This window comes from Acanthochromis polyacanthus, chromosome 3, assembly GCF_021347895.1.
Source record: "Acanthochromis polyacanthus isolate Apoly-LR-REF ecotype Palm Island chromosome 3, KAUST_Apoly_ChrSc, whole genome shotgun sequence".
NCBI lineage: Eukaryota > Metazoa > Chordata > Actinopteri > Pomacentridae > Acanthochromis > Acanthochromis polyacanthus.
The window spans coordinates 41,905,026-41,923,060 of record NC_067115.1 but is presented as its reverse complement, the minus strand read 5'-3'; the positions used below and the strand labels follow the sequence as shown (position 1 = coordinate 41,923,060).

Here is an 18,035-nt window from a genome sequence, read left to right as displayed (position 1 = left end):
GACAGACTTTTTTTCTTTGTTCTGATTCCTAAATGAGGGTGATAAAACTGTGTATTTGTTCTGATTTACTCATATAACATTTTTAGCTTTGAAGCTGGAGAATCAGAGACATAAAACTAATAATAGACCAGAACTGTGGCAGAATATCCTTCTGTTCAATGTAAATAGTTTCAGTGTAAAACTGTATCACTGTGTAGATTCGTATGAGGTTACAAATGTAACTAGGGGAGGAAAAGCACTTTTTCATGATATCTTTCAAATTGTTCTCCAGGGCTTTAAGTGGAATGAGTGGGAAATGGGAGAGGACAGGAAGTCAGAGCTGGTGGTCTACATTGTCCTGCCGGTCGTCTCTGTCCTCCTGCTGGCTCTGCTGGTTGCTCTGATCTATCGGCATTGTTCCCACAATAAGCTGAGCCTGGCCAACATCATTGCTCTGGACCTGCAGGACGCCGAGAGCAGCGCTGAGTTCCTCTCCTCCCTGACCAGGAACGCTGAGCGCCACACCAGCACCAGCTCTGATGGTTCAGATGGGGTCTTTGTCATGGTCTACCTGCCTCCACCTTATGAGGAAACTCTCACAAAGATCACCCGGGCTGCCAGCCTCTCCAGCTCGAAAGACGTGGAGTCGATAAAGATAGAAGATCTGGAGGCCAAGCTGTGTCCAGAGCTCAGGTCCAGCGGTCAGTATGTGTGACATGGTGTTTATGCCACAGTGTAAAAAGACATTATAACTCCAAGATTTGTTTTTTATATATATAACTTTGTTGTCTGTACATTATACTCAGCTTCTTTAACTATCATCCAGTCCTACCGCTTTGTAAAGATGTTTAACCTCTTTCATCACCTATGTTGGATTTTAGCACACATTACAGCTGCTGTCAACTCTTGTCAACCTCATTTCCAGCAGCAGATGGGTCCGTGTACGTCGCCGTCATTCTATTTTCGATTTGGGGTCAAAACACCAAAAACGGATAACGGCCGTTTCCCGTTTTTCGTTTTCAAAACAAAAATCGGAAAACAGAAAACCAATCCGTTTTCCGATTTTCTTTTTTCAATAAAAACGGATATCAAAAACAAATTAGAAGTTAAATTTCATTTTTTGATATCCGTTTTCTAACTACACTTTTGCAAGACAAACATCAGAAATGACGACGTACACGGACCCACTCTCCTAGAACCAAATCAAAACATAAATGTTGTTAACCCTTTAAGTGCAGTCAATTCCAGCCATTTTCAGTACAAAAGATCGCTAATATTCTATTTTTAAATAAAAAATATGACGAGACATACAGGGAATATTGGACGGGCATCGCCAGGTGCATTTCCTTGAAAACGACCTATTCTTGGTAAATATACCGACTTCAAGACATGTTTTGGACGAAATATTTTACTGACTTGTTTTGTCTGGATGTAAAAGGTTGGATTATGGCCGTTTTTTGTGGAATCTTTTCATCTGTGTGTAATAATGAACCCGGAAATGTGAGTCGCGCTGTGTACGTTGAACCCGTGTATGGGAGACGCCAGTGTTTACAAACAGTGACGTCACGAAGTCACGTGATTACCGCGCTGGTTGGCAAAAGGAACCAGAGGAACAATGGCTGATGATAACGATGCGAACTATCCTTCCGTGAAATTGTCCGATTATGCTCAATCCTTATCACCTGAGGCCCGACAAATATACGTGAGTAAGCTGAGATATCAGGGAAACAGTAAAACCTTGCCAGATCCCTACAATTTGAAGACTGGGTGGGTTGACGATCCTTCATTGTGACCGGACATTTCCTTCACCGACATTTATTTTTAATTGATTGACACCGCTGGGCAGTTCACCCACCCAAAAATATATAATTATGAATTAAAAATAATATATCTTCTATTAATCTTCAACAAGATGTCAAAGAAACGTCAAGAAGTTGCTGTATTTTTTGTCTGCAGTATGGCTTCTATGTAACAGTAACAGACCTACAGCATTGGTGATCGAAAATAGGACAATTCTAAATAACGATCGCTAGACGCATACAGAAACAAACGTGGTTACAAATAGGAGGCTGCTGGCTTAAGGAGATGTTATTGAATATACTTCATTCGACTTTAGTATACTTTCATCGCCTAAAAACCGATCGGTAACACATGACAACACTGAACCAAACCGAAAGTGTAGAGATCGCTTCACGCGAAGGATGAGACACTAAATCAATATCTTTTGGTAAATAAGCTCAAAGTTGGACATACTAAACATGCTAAACTGTTGAATAGTTTACCTGAAGAAAAGTGGGAGCCACAAACACGATCTCTGCTGCTTACTGGGGTACAATTTTCCTGTTGATGGCTGAAGCCACCGCCATCTTCTCTCTCCTGACATCGGTATTCGGTGAAATTTCATTCCTGATCCCGTCTCAAAATGCTTCGTACAACCAACAGCTACACACGCTATTACCATTGTGGTAAATACATGTGCAATTTCATTCATGAAAAGCGATAACTTTACGTATTTGTTTCAAACCCGATACCGTTCTCGTAGCAAGCCGTTATGTTACTGCCGGTTCTTGCCAACCAGTAGCAGTCTTGTACCACGTGACCATAGCAAATGACGACACGCTGGCGTCTCCCATAGAGAACGGATGGATGAATATTCGTTGTTTGTCGGACAAATGTGTTTTTCTCACCCGCTGTGGTTATCACATCTGAAAGTGGTTTATACCGGCGGATTCATGAGAATCTAAGCTTTCCATCGGCATATAGTGTTTATATAATCGCGTTTGCAGCCGTCGGACATTCTTTAAATTCCTATGCAAATTAGTAGGTGTACCGCCGGCGGTACACTGAAGTTTTTAAACTGCACAAACACATAGTGCTTCTCTTACATGTTAACGTGCTTGGTGGTAGGGTCCATGCAGGGATCTTACCCTTAACCCTGCCCTCACAAGCCTTGACATTTCTTGATGACAGGTAGCCGGTCATCATTTTGCGGCCAAATGATGATCCAGTCTGGAAGAACATTTAATGTTGAAAATTGTGTATTCTGAGCTAGAGCACCCAGAAGGTGGCGATGTTCACATTATTACTATGACATTCAGATATAGTGGATGAGATTGTTCACAAAGTATATAAAAACTAGGCATGCAATTATGATAGACCGCTTCGGCAGTGCTGTTCTGACTATTACATTTATTTCTTAAGTCACCCTGCTAGTCCTGTGAATAAATAAGACAGCAGTGAAATCCATTGTACCCAATTTGCTTGCCCTTTGGGGTAACTCTTGTAATATTGGGCTATAAAAATAATAAATAAATAAAAAACGGATATCAAAAAATGAAATTTAACTTCTAATTTGTTTTTTGATATCCGTTTTTATTGAAAAAAGAAAATCGGAAAACGGATTGGTTTTCCGTTTTCCGATTTTTATTTTGAAAACGAAAAACGGGAAACGGCCGTTATCCGTTTTTGGTGTTTTGACCCCAAATCGAAAATAGAATGACGGCGACGTACACGGACCCAGATGGCAGCAAATCAACTCTGTTGAATTACCCACTCAAACAGCTGATAGATGATTTACGGACTAACTGGGGGAGAAAAAGCAACATTCAGTCATTAGAGAGCCAACCTGCAGCTAAAGGACATGGATACCATCCACAGCAGGAGGACAGTGTTGCTCTGTATCTGCCAGATGTGTTGTTGGACACTCCTCTGTAGGTTGTCAGCTTGTTTTGGTTTTCTCCTGCCCTCTAATATCCACAAAACAATAAAGTGTAGCCTTTAACGCCACTTCATTATAAATGATCACTCTAACTGAACATTTCTTTATTTCTCTTATTGGCTCTGTTTGGTTGGAGAAGGTGCTGCTGGAGCTAATGGGACTGTTCTGTGTATCTGGTCCCACAGCACAGAACTGAACATACGGTAATGTTGATGAAATCAAGACTATCTAGAGAGCATCTACAAATTTCCTGACAGTCCATCAAATATTGTTGGTGAGACTCATCACTACAGTCAGCAGATTCCATCCTATACAGCAGAAACCTTGAACCGCTATGAAGTCGAGATGTTTCTCAGTGAGTGAAAACCTGCTGGTGGAACAGATGAAAAGGTTTAAGAATAACTGCAGCTTACTGCAGACTATATATATATATAACTGCAGACAATTAACAAGCAGCTAGTTAATAAGAGACACAGCAGAGAAACAGCTGTGCTATAAAGCATCATGACAAAATGTAATCAAGTGATACTTTGCCTAAGGTAAATATGTGAGCTTTGCTGATTGAAATGAATATTTATACTGTTGACCTGTCCAAGGTGTCCCCTGCCTTCACCCTCAGTCAGCTGGGATAGACTTCAGCCCTCCACGACCCTACAACCTGTTAGTTGATAAGTTCTTATAACTTGAGCCATTTTGACCTAAAAGCTTAAGCTGAATGAATGAATTGCTGAGAGTTCATTGAACTAATTAAAGTAAATTTTTAAGAAACATCCATCTATCGTCTATAACCGCTTTATCCTTTGAGTGGTTGGAATCTATCCCAGCTGACTTAGGGAGAAGGCAGGAGACACCCTGGTGTCACACAGGGCCACATCACATCCGACAATCAAGTGCACTCACATTCACACCTATGGACAATATAAAAATGACCCGTTAACCTCAGAATATTATTTGGACTGTAGGAGGAAGCCAGAGAACCTGATGAAAACCCACGCTGCACCAGAAAAACATTCAAACTCCACACAGAAAGATCCCAGGGATTTTCAATTCAATTCAATTTTATTTATATAGCGTCAATTACAGTCAAATCGTCTCAAGACGCTTTACAGAACCCATATGCCTGACCCCCAGAGCAAGCCCAAAGGCGACAGTGGCAAGGAAAAACACCCTTTTAACAGGGAAGAAACCTCGAGCAGAACCCGGCTCTAAATAGGGGGGACCCATCTGCCTGCTGGCCGGGCGGGTTGAGAAGGACAGAAGAGGGCAAGGGGGAGGGATGGGAGAAGAGGGAGGGGTGAGAAAGCAAGGAAAACACAACACACATTTGGATACATGCATGACAGGATATGTGACACAGACAAAGTATAAGCTAACATTGAAAACTGACTCATAGTTTACTCTTATGATGTACGGCTCTGACATTAAACATACTCCTTATATAGCTAGCAGTAAAATTCAAACAGTATGTAAGTTAGCATAACAGTATAGTGAAGGCGATGCAGAGTTGACTGGTGGAAAAAGGGAATTGGAAGCAATTGGAAGGGATCTTTTTTTCTAACCACCAAGCTACTCTGCTGCCCCCTGATGAGTACAGTAATATAATAAAATACGACCTCTAGTGGTGAAAACATGAACTGCAGAATAGTTTTCAGCAGTTTTATAGCTTTAAACATCTTTTAACCAGGATTGTAAGAAGTTAGAAGAAAGAAATGATTATACTGTTTGTTATATGGTGATGCTCTGTGACTGTGGGTGTTTATGACTGTGATGGACTGTAGACCTGTCCGGGGTGGACTCTGCCTCTCACCCAGCATCAGGCAGGAAAGATTCCAGCCACCATTCCACTCCATAGGATTGACTGGTGGAAGGATGGAATGATGTCTCTGAGCAAATACCCTGCAAATACACTGCTGTTCTTTAAGTTTAGGTCTGACAGGTTGAGACACATAATCAGATTATGGATTTCTTTTGAAATAGCAAATAAGAGTCTTTTAAGTGTTCTGCCGCCAGAATTAGCCCAGTGTGTGACAGTTTTACCTTTGACACCAAAATCAGTTTGTGGTGATTATTGAAACTATATTTTATTCCAAACTTGCCACTAGTGATACATGAGAAAAAATACGTCATTTTGAGACTCTGAAATAGAGAGTTTGAAGATGTTACAAGACGAACCGAGCCAAATGTTAATGAAGTTGAGGAGACTGGTGGTTTATTATGACATGAAATACCCAATGCTTACCTCCCAAACATCCACTGCTGCCCCTTATATCTGTGACAGTAATTACAGAAATCATTACGTGTGTAGTACAGGTGATTTACCATACAGTCAAATCATTTCTTCACATGTTGTCACTACAGTAACATGCTCAAAGTTAGATAAGCCTTTCAATAAAGCCCGTGTTCATGTTAAATGATGTTTTGACTTCCCATTGTTTAAGACTGTCCTGCTTCAGCTGTCAGGCTTTGTTTTACTGGAGCATGCATCAGCGTCATTCTCCATTCTAATGCACCTGTAAGCTATTGTGTAATGCATGCAAAGCTCTTTGTCTACAGCAGGACATACTGAAAACTATGTTCTGTATGCTGTCTGACTGGAAACCAACAGGACAGGTTTAATAAAGAAAGCTGTGCAGCAAAACCCCTCCAGAAAAGAGCAGCTGAAAAAAAAGGATAGCAAAAACATCTCTGCAGAAATATGGTATCCTCAATGGTGACGAGGGTTTAGTCTGCCATCACAAATAAAGGTGGATAATATGAAGCATTTTTAAAAGTCACCAATAAAAGGTGTGCTGACATGTTGCAATAAGTTCCTGCTGTGGGACCTGTATTTTCCTGTAATATGTTTTTCGTTCATGTTTCGTTTCCAAAAGACTGAAAGACCGACTGTACAAACAATCACTTCAGCATTGGGTAAAACATGTTTTATTATGTTATTGTCATAAACATCAGTTCATTAGACAGAAGAATGATCATACCAATGACAGTTATGGTACAAAATGACGTTTTTCATGAGCAATCTGCAAAATAATTGGAGGTTGTCTTTTCTTTGTGCTCCTCCTGCCAAATGAGTCTGATCCTGCAAATAAAAAAATAAAAAGATGAACGGAGCGGATCCACATCACTGAGGTATTCACATCTTGTCATTTTTTTTTGAGTGAAGTGTCTGTACTGAACTCATATTTAAGTCATAGTTCATTCAGAGTTTGTTACATTTAAAAGGCAGAGTGCCAAAAAGCAGAACATCCTACTTAAAGGTTTCATTTTGAAAATTGAAAAAGATGTAACTCACACTTGTCCTGACTCCTTAAAGTTGGGTGCACTGAAGCCGTTTTCTCTGCGGAAATATTCAGAATATGAATAGAAATACTTTTCACTCACAGTATTTTGATCAGGGTTCCTCTCTGATTCACAAAAGGATCCACAGCCAGCAGAGGTGGAAGCACTCATCCATCCATTCATTATCTGTTTCATCCTCATTAGGGTCACAGGGGGCTAGAGTCTCTCCCAGCTGACTGACTGTCTATCACAGGGCTACATTTAGAGACAAACAAGCACACTCACATCTACAGACAGTTTAGAGTTACCAGTTAACCTCAGCGTGTTTTAGGACAGTGGGGGGAAGCCAGAGAACCCGGAGAAAACCCACGCATGCACAGAGAGAACTTGAACACTCCATGCAGAAAGATCCCAGCCTCGGCCAGAACATGAATTGGGGATCTTTTAACCGTGAGGCGACAGTGCTAACCACCCAGCTACTGTAAAGTCCTGAGGAAAATATAACAACAATAAAGTTAGAACGTACACCAGATGGGTGAAGATCTTCAACAGGCATAGCAGATCATCAGATGTGTCCTCATCAACCAATTCTGGAAAGAAAACAAGAAGATTGGTTGAGGATGAAGATGGCTCCTAAGGCTGTACTACTGGTGTGTTGTAGGTTGTCAGCGAGCTGCAGCTCCCACCTGACACTCCAGGATGTAAACCTGAGCAAACAACGCTATATGAACACCAGTGACAGTCAAATTGGAATGTAGACGTTGTGTTTAGCTTTAGCTGCTCAGAAAACATCAGCTGACCCTCATCTGAACACTTAAAACAAGTAAAACTACAACTCACTGATGCAGTCCATCTTACAGATGTTGCGTGATGGAGTCGAGCCATCACTGCAGACCAGGCCACTGCAGAGCTGGAAAAGGCCATAGGGCTTACAGACGTCATTGTCCCCCTCCCCACTCGGTGGAATATGGGGCTGGGATGTGGTGTGACTCTGTGATGGAGGCGGCCTTGCATGTTGTCGCTGTCTGGTGTGGGGCTGGGCGGTCCTCAAACGGCCGTCATGTTCAGCCAGGCTGAACAAGCCTCTCCCGGAAACATCCCTCTTCTCTCGACTGTGAAGGTCTCCCAGCTCATGTACCTCACTGGTGTTAAAATGTGACACCCGCTCTGCATAACGGACGACTGAGAGCAGCAGAGACAAACAAACCAACAAGTCATTGCATGATTTCATGCTCATGATTTTATGACTCCTAATGTTTCTTGCTCCACCAAAGCTTCAACTTGCACACAGGAAATATCAAATTCTGACAGCTAGATTGCTGCAAAGGTTTACTGAATATTTACTGGACAACATCCAGAGGGGGAATCCAGTGTGTTTTGAGCTGAAATGTAACTTCACTGTAGTATGAAAACTTTTAAAAAGATGGCATGAGTTTTGTTCTCAGTGTAGTAATTTCTGTAACACTGATTCAGTTTCTTTTCTGATTGTCTGATAGGGTGTTCACTTTTGGTCCACCTGATTCACATTTGGATTTGACTGATTCCGTTTCCACAAAATTCAGCCATGATTTCATGTGAAGAAAACTCCTCTTTACTCAGAAGTACAATGGGACTTCCGTTGTTTTCAGTTAGTTCTAGTTTCCCACAACACCAATGTGACTTAGTGACTTTAAGTGACATTCTGCTGGAAACTCCAGTTTGGCTGCTGAGCTGTTTATAGAGCAGAATGTGGAACATCTCATTTTTATTTCCATGCCAGGTGTACTATGTAAACACTTTTAAATCCTCAGACTTTCTGATCATCTCCAGTTTTTCTGAAAATAAGATTTTATTGTGATCTCAGGCTTTTGGACCTTCCAGTACGTCGTGTATATGTGCAAAAATCTAAATGAAGGCCTAAGTGAGGGGCAGAAAGTAAGTGTGGTAGAGGCAGTAGGTTATCTGATCACATTCATATAACCTTAACTGTGGTGCCAATAAATCATTTCAATATGAAACAAATATGGAACTCGGTCAAATTCTCACAGTTCTTCTGGTTTACTCAAAAACAGTCATATAACAGTTCTAATTTTACAGTGTAGGTGTGACAGCAGTGAATGCAGAATGTACTAAACTTGAGGTCACCTATTTCCTGAACAGAGATATAATGTTAAACCTAACAGAAAGAAGAACATTCTTATTCTTGTTTCACATTTTACGTTATTGATCATATTAATGTCTGGCTCATATTCCAGAGCTGTTGATTGTATCTCCATAAAAGTCTCGCATAACTCCAATCTTAATTTCTCAACAAATTTTAATACAAGATGCACTTTTCATGTATTTTCAGTGTCAATAAAAAGATATTGGAGGCATAATTTTGTGCTCACTGTGTTCCCACACTTGTGCTTAACTTCTAATATGTGCTGTAAAGGGAAAAACAGGAGGTACAGGACCCATTTATGAGGTCTGCCACAAGCTACACACCAACAGATTTCCTTTCTGTAACATATAGTATGGCTATGTGACCTGTCAGAGTGTCTGTGATGGTTATTATGGCAGCAGAGTTGATCAGAAAACGCCAGTCAGTCAGTATTACCAAAAAAAAGCTCACAGACCCACACTGTGCAGCAGAATGTATTTATTAAGAGATGAAAGAAAGCAAAAGTTATAGGAATAATTTTGTTTTTTCCACCTCAGTAGAATCACTGATTGAGGATAAAAAGCAACACCATAACCAGTTTACATCAGTTTACTTTCAAGATCTGTTAGTTTTCCACAGCGAAATTGAAATATAATCACATTAGGTTAATTATTTGATAAAACAAAACATTGCAACACACTGTTTTGGTGAAAGCTCAGGATCACAGCTCCGTTCCGATGCAGAACTGGTGAAGAAGTTGCTGGTGTGAGATCCTGCAGGGCCTCAGCTGCTGCTCAGTTACACTCTTCTAAGAACCCCTTGGCACCATTATACCGGCGGGCTTTCCTCAACAGATACCTGGTCAATGGAAAACAGTGGCTATTGTTTCACAAGAAGCACATACTCTGGGCCCACCATTGTGTTATTTTTTATTTAACATTGCATTACATGTCTGCAGAAGTTTGTTTGGCTCTTTCTTGAATGAATACACCACTTACGGGCATTTAGCGTGGAGTCCTCAGTGTGACCTCTTTTCAGATTTGTATGACCACAGCACCAGTGATCGGCTCAGAGAGCTGTGGATTCAGCTGCTTGGTCGTTTTATTTTTGGTCATTTCTTTTGCTGTTGAACTGTGTTGCATTAAACTGATGGGTGTTTCTGTGATTTAAGCACATTAGCCCTTAGTCGGGCAAGTGATCATATTTGGTAACTTCTGCACATATTAAATATGGCGTTGCTCCCACCAGTGAGGTCGAGAAGCATGTGGTTTTTCCCAGCCAATCGGCAAAGATCACTCTAGGTTACAGCACATTACATCGTGGCATTTAACCAATCAGCAGATGTCTGGAAGGTGTCAAACTTTCCCTTTTTGGAAAAGACGGACTTGCGGCTCAATCCTCTTCCATATTTGCAGTCAAAATGCCAAAACTAACCATGGTCAGTTGAGAAAACCCAAATTAAAAATTTGTATGTCACAAAAGTAAAAAGTCTTATGTCCTCCATTAAAACTCTAAGGTTGAAATTTTGAATTTCAAAGCATTTCAGTGAGTGCCCTTTAAAAGTTTAATGTAAATGAGGCAGACAAAGTGAAGGAGAACACCCTCATACAGAAAAGGTTCTGTGCATTGCATAATTTTTTCAAATGATTAAGTGTAAACAGGCCAGTAAATTAACTTGTTATACAATCATACAGTATTTATTTAACCTTTTAATGGTTTGACTTGTGTGAACAGGAACTTACCGCCAGCGTCGAGTCTTTACAAGGCAAGCAATGTCATCTGATATGTCGTCATCAGTGAAGGCTACAGGAGAAAAAACAAACAATAATCAGCAATATGCAAAATTAAATACTTATCAGCATTTGCTCTTTCTCTGGGACTCACCTGTACAGGATGTGTTGCAACTATTTATGGACCAGCGATAACCTGAATCACAGAAGTAGCTGTCAGACAGCTGGAAGAGCCCATAAAAGCCAATGGACCAAGGCAGTTTTGGTTTTAGTCCCTGTTTCTGCTTGGGCTTTCTGCGGTGGAATGATCTCTTCTCACGTTTCAAAACTTCGCTGTTGTCCATGACCTCTTCTTCATTGATCTCCTCTTCTTCACTGCCCTGCTCTTCTTCTTCATCGCTCACCTCTTCTACATCTTCATCAACCCCCTCTTCTTCTTCTTCATTATCGACCCGCTCTTCTACTTCATCGCCCTCCTCTTCTTCTTCTTTGACCGCTTCTTCTTCGACCTCTTCTTCTTCGACCTCTTCTTCTTCTTCTTCTTCTTCTTCGACCTCTTCTTCTTCGACCTCTTCTTCTTCTTCTTCTTCTTCGACCTCTTCAACCTCTTCTTCTTCATCGACCACCTCCTCTTCTTCATCACCCTCATCCATGTCACTTTTTTGATATTCATCGTCCTCTATATTGACTTCCACATTCACTGCTTCCTCAACGTTCTCCTCCACCCCTGACTCCTGTGGGGATGGATTAGCCTCACGCTTTCGTCTGCTGCCATCACTGCTGTTGGTTCCATTTCCTGTATTTGTGGTCATTGGATTGATGGTAACTGATTCATTAGTAGCAGGTTGGATATCAGTTGGACCAGTCATTTCTTTGGTGGTGGTTCCATTGCCTCCTGATGTTGAGGGAGTTGTGGCCTTTGTTGTTGGCTTTGCTGTTGTAGTTATGCGTTTGCCGAACACCCTGACCAGGCTGGTGTTCAGACCGGACTTCCTATATACACTGTAGGTAACTGGAAGCAGGGCACAGAACAATCAAGGAAACAGAAGAAGAAGCAAAGAGACATAGTTAGTATGAGCCATTGCCTTCCTTTGACATTTAGAATTTACTGTATGTGACTTTATTTGCCTTGAGTGGCTACTTTTGGTAATTATTTGTAATTGTTTTGGTGTTTTTTAGTTTTGTATTAGTTTTTGTAGTCATGTAGCATCTCTTTACAATCATTTTGTGTATTGTTGAAGTCATTAAAGAATGAGCTCATTGAGTTTCCAACAAGAAACATCAACAATCAGGAGCCCCCCAGTCCCTTGGACCACTAGGCCTGGTTCAAGTATATTTACCACATATGAAATCTTTTCTCATATTATGACATGTAGCCAGGGATGGCTGGTATAAATGGGCTAACAGGGCTAAGCCCTGCCAGGCCCACACAAAAAAGATGAGAACATTATTTTTCAAATAACTTACAACAGATTGTTTTAAGTTTAGGTGAAACCAAAGGTAGCAACAGCACCAATCAGTCCAAAGAAAAACATAGAATATCTCTAAATGGGCTTTTTTTTTTTTTACAGCCCCAGCAGATACAGTCCGCTTTCATTCATTTCGTTCTTGTAAGTGATTGACAGGTGTCATGTCCCGCCCCCGTGATTTACTGATCATTTGGGCTAACTTCGGTCAGCCCACAGGCCTTTGACGCAGCGAGAAAAGGTTAAGCTATGGCGGGCGTTAGCATGAACGAGGTGGATTATTTGCTTTCTTGTCCATTTTCCTCAATGTCTTTGGAGGAAAAGCTGGAAGTTAAGAGACTGGGATCACATTGGCCGTCGATGTGAGCTTCTTTTAAAATAAGGTGGGCCCATGTTGACCTGTTAAAGGACTGTGACACCTTGTTTTTGCTGAGGTCATCTGTTGTACTGAAGGCGTGTTTTGCACTACATGTCGCCAAACAGTTGTAATAAGACAGTTTCAGCAGGCTATCTGTGGGCAGTCGTTGCAGATGGAACACGTTTTGTAGTGGTGTGTGTGTGTGTGTGTGTGTGTGTGTGAGAGAGAGAGAGAGAGAGAGAGAGAGAGAGAGAGAGAGAGAGAGAGAGAGAGAGAGAGAGAGAGAGAGGGGGAGAGTGTTGATGTAGAGCACTAAAAAAGTATAGTGTACCTGTAATTGATGCAACTGTGTGTATCATAGGTGATGTTGCTTTTGTAGCTGTGTTAACCATTGAATCAGTATTATGCATTTGTTAGCCCACCCAACAAATTTCACCACCAGTGCACCACTGCATGTAGCCATATCCAAATAAGAATGTAATGACTTGAAGATTCTGCAAAATCACAGATGACAATCAAAAACATTGATTTTGTTAATACTATGTTGTGGCCGTGTTGTTTAAAAGTCTGATTTTGGTTTTGCTTCAGATACACTGTGGTGAAGGCCACACTTGTGACTGAACCACTGAAATATGTGACTGCAGTCAACAATAATGCGAACCTTACTTGGAGGTTCGTGATGGAAGACAACTTGTTTTGAAAAAAGGATACTACATCCTGCGTTAGCACTGAGTGCTGAAACTGGACATAATCCATGGGGTACAGAATCCTCTGGTGTTAAACTACAACATAATAATAACTAGCATTATGTGCACGGAGCCTATCAAAACAAAAGCTAAAATATTTAGGATCGTGAATCGTTTCTCATAATTACTAGAAAACATTTCATCTAAAATATGTCTTTATTGTCTTTATATCATTGACTCACCCCATTTATTCAAAATGAAATAGCACATAACCACTTAACACTATTTTACACTTGATTCTGACAGAAAACCTGCATCTTAGCCCTTAAATAATAGGCTATTAGAAACAAGCATAAAACCATCATTATAAAAGCACTCTTAAAGTAGCACAAAGGAAAACTACTAATTGGTATACATTCTTAATTATCAGTAATGTAGGCAACACTATCATATATCCAAATTATTGGTACCTTAATGTGCATATTGTTGCTGCAGATGCTAAAAATCTGGACTAATAAATATTCTATTTTGCTTATAAAACACCAGTATGAATTTGTTAATGATATTTTTCATTATTGGATCGAATCTTTGAAACCAGCAGTAACTAAAGAGAGTTGTTCATGAGTTATATAACCAATAAAGCTCCACACCCACATTAATCCACCTCACCTCTTTCCAAGACTGCCTCCCTGTGTTTCTCAAGCCGTGCAGGCAGTTTGATCGCCTTACTCAGCTGGTCTTTTAGCTCACATTTGGAGACAATCCGGCTCTCAGAAAGGCTAGGCACCAGAACTGCCACAGCCAGTACTGCCAGCAACCCCAGCTTCATGTCAGCACACTCTGAAAGGAAATGAGGAAAATGAAAAGATTGTCGTGAATAAGGGAGTGGGTTTGGAAGCTATTTCCACGAATAAAGACAAAACTGCAAATCTTCCCATTTTATGTTTGTGTGCATCAACAAATGTGTTCAATAGGTCAGTATTCAGCACAGTTTGCTGTAATTGTGGCCTGCTAGTAGTGAGAATAGTTAAAAATGGTAAAAGCATGTCAGAAGCTAATGGAGAGCAACAGTTAGGTTGCAGATCATTAGTCCATGTTCTACAATGACACAAGCACGCTACAAGAAAACAAAAAAAAACATACAAACAAAATATTTAGAGCAAGGATGTCAAACTCATTTAGTTCAGGGGTCACATTTGGCCCAATTTGATGTCAAGTGGGAACAGGGAAATCAGAGCATAATAACCTATAAATAATAAACTCCAAATTTTTTCCTTCGTTTTAGTGCAAAACATGTGTTTTAAAAATGTTCACATTTAAGGAATTATCTTTTTACAAAAAATCATGAACAACCAGACATTTCTGAAGAAAAATAAATTAATTTTAACAATATTATGCCTCAGTTTATCATTTACACATTAAAATGTACAGATCGCAGTTTATCTATAAAGGCACAAAACATTTAGTCACACGTATCTGAACAATGTAATATCTAACTTTATGATCAAAATGACAAAAGTCAAAGAAAAAAGAAAAAGAAAGACGAGACAAAATATTACAAAAATGAGACACAAAATGACAAAAACGAGACAGAAAACAAAAAAAAACAACACAAACAGCATGAAACAAATCAAAAAAGAGACAACAAATTAGACAAAAAGGTTCCAAAGTGACAAAAAATGGACAAATGACACAAACATCAAATGACACAAGCACAATGAAAAATCCAAAACAACAAAAACATGAAACAAAACAACAAAAACATGAGACAAAAGGCAAAAGTCAGACAAAAAAAGAGGAAAAACAATAAAAACAAGACAAAATATTACAAAAATGAGACACAAAATGACAAAAGAACAATAAGCAATGTACTATTTTACCTTATGTTCAAAAAAACTTGTCATGGTCTAGAAAATATTCAAAATTTATCATTTATAAATTTACATTTTGCAGTTAATGTTTTCTCTGTAATTTTTACACTTCACAAATTCGTCCTGAAGGCCGGATTGGACCCTCTCGAGGGCCAGTTTTGGCCCTTGGGCCGCACGTTTGACACCCCTGGTTTAGAGAATTCGTTTTCTATACTAAAAATGTATTCACATTCAAATGTATTCAGGAGTTTCTGAACAACCAAAATGCTTGAGGGGTGTGAGATTATTTGACATGATTCTAGTACAACGTAAATCATGTTAAAGCCAAGTTCTGTAAGAGTAGGGTGTCATTTCTTTTCTTTCTCTGTCTTGTTTAAAGACACTGATTCTCATTTCTACAAATTTGATGAGCAAGGAAAAATTCACATGACTTGTTTCATATGTTTTCTTGAACAAAATATTTTTTCAAGACAAAAACATTGGCCTGTTTATCTACAGAACTTTCTGTTGACTTAAAATAAATTTCCAACATCACAACAGATTTTCACAAAGAAGAAATGAATTCTAATTTGATCTAAAAATTCAAACAGTCTACAGTTGGAAAATATTTTTTCATATTTCTTTGAGGATCAAACAAAGTGATAAGTAAAAAGAAAAAGCAACAGAAAACAGAAGGAAACTAAATAACAGATATCACTGAGATTGGTCTCACAATATTACAAAAGCATCACAGATAGCATCGCAATAAAAGCAAAATAAAGGAGAATGTCTTACCGTGCTTGTCCACCTGATGGATTTGATCACCTGATGGATTTGATCACCTGATGGATTTGATGAACTGATGGAAGCTGCCTCCCTGCTTGTGTCCGCTGTTATATCAGCATCAGCCAATGGACAGACCTGTTTCACTGCTTTCACAGTTCCTTGAAATAACCAGGCCACTGTCAAAGACACGTCACCCAGTACGTGAACACAACAATCACAGCTTTCATCCACTGTCAAACACCATCACAGTGCTGCGTTTCAGACCAAGTGTCAGTGCCATATCTACAAGTACAGCGTGTATGTAAAACATGCAGCAGTCAGCATTCATGATTTTTGTTCAGCCACTTGGTTCTGTAAAGAAAATTCACTCAGAGCCTCTCTAACTCAACTTCTTTGAGAAACTATGAAAAACTGAGAAATAAAACACCTGCACATGAAGAAAACACCTGCAATCGTCTGATTTATATGACAAATAAGACAACATGAGATTACGTGTAAATACTACAAGTTGTAGAGAAAAGGCAGAACCATGTTAGAAAGTTTGTTGTGGTAATGTGGTTATGTGTGTTCATGCTGGAGGAGTTCTTGACTTTGTTAGCTCACATATTTGTGTATTCGGTCACGTTATCGTTGCAGTTGCAGGCTGTTTCCTGCTGCGCATGAATTTTCAGATTCACTTGTTTTCAATGCAGCGCTCTGACAATCAGTGGGACAAACTGCTCTCTCTTTTTGGCAGATTGCATCTTTTGACAGTATGTTTTTGTTGCTTGTATTGTTTAAATGTCTATTATCTGTTATGTTTCTCTTGCAGTCATTTATCATATCTTTATGAGAAGCCTGAATATTTGTGGTCATTTAATCGTAATTTAATTTGACCCAACACATCAACGATCACATCAAATAGAAGCCCAGATACCCTCCAAGTGCCAAGTGCTTTACATCCAGTAAAGAAAAAATGAAATGTTTTGTCATTTTACAACATTTTTAGAACATATAAACACTGGAAGATTCATGTTTGGACAATTAAAGGACTTGGTCTTGCCAAGGGAAAGATCACGGTCACAGTCAAGAAAAGTCAGTGAATAGTTTTTCATGGTACATGAAGTGAAAGATGATAGCATGAAACTGAGAACAAATGCAGAGTCATTTTGGGTTTGTCACCATGAAAAAATGCCGACTGACCAGATCAGATTGTTCTGGGAACACTGTATCAGAAAGCAGAAAGAAATGGACAAACTGGTATGTCCAGGCCATTTTTGCTGTCTCATTGTGGAAACACACATGTTGGTGTTGAACTCACACAGCACATTGTTCCATTAAGTCTAAAGCTAAAGGATTAAGGTGCTGTGTGTCACTGTGTGGTATGCTGTGCATAACTGTGTTTGTGACAAATAAAGGTCTTGAACTCAGAGAAATATGTGTAAATTACACACTGCTCCTCCAGAAAAACAGTTACATTCTCCAGAGGGGTACCTGACAGGAACAACGGTTTCCCAAGAGCTTTTTCACAACGAAATAAAAACAAGGGCTATAGTGCACCTTTAGGAATGTTCACTCAGTGATTTGCCTTCACTACAATTCTACAGTTTCACCTGGCCTCTTTTGTAGTTCTTTTACATCTTCTTATGGTGGTTTTTGTATCTCATTGTGGCTGTATTCTGTATTTTATGTTTGTTGTGGATCTCGTGGCTGTTTTCCATCTTTTGTGGTCATTCTATATTTTGTTATGTTAATTTTACCAGTTTCTTTTAATTTTTTTAACCCATTTTACCTCTTCTGTGGTCACTTTGCTTTTTCTAAGTTTGTTATACCTACACAGCCATTCAAAAGTTTGGCATAACTTAGAAATGCCCTTATTTTGGAAAGAAAAATGTGAAGAGCAGTTTTTTTCAGTGAAGACACATGAAATGAATCAATGTGGTAAATGACTATTCTAGCTGGAAATGGCTGATTTTAAATGGAATATCTCCACATTTCCATCACTCCTGTGTTCTAATGCTACACTGTGTTATCTAATGGTGCCGAAAGGATAATTGATTGTTAGAAAACCCTTGTGTAATTATT

General features: G+C 39.6%; 1 protein-coding gene across 1 annotated transcript; it reads right to left on the bottom strand.

Annotated features, from left to right (window-relative positions):
- Nucleotides 1-9,578: 9,578 nt before the first annotated feature.
- LOC127533171 (uncharacterized) lies at nucleotides 9,579-16,087 on the bottom strand. Its single transcript, XM_051945678.1, has 5 exons — nucleotides 15,981-16,087; nucleotides 14,005-14,175; nucleotides 10,980-11,837; nucleotides 10,838-10,898; nucleotides 9,579-9,953 (listed from the first exon to the last, which is right to left on the bottom strand). Exons 2-5 carry the CDS (start codon nucleotides 14,162-14,164, stop codon nucleotides 9,890-9,892), a joined length of 1,143 nt encoding a protein of 380 aa, XP_051801638.1. The 5' UTR covers nucleotides 14,165-14,175; nucleotides 15,981-16,087; the 3' UTR covers nucleotides 9,579-9,889.
- Between the last annotated feature and the right edge of the window lie 1,948 nt (nucleotides 16,088-18,035).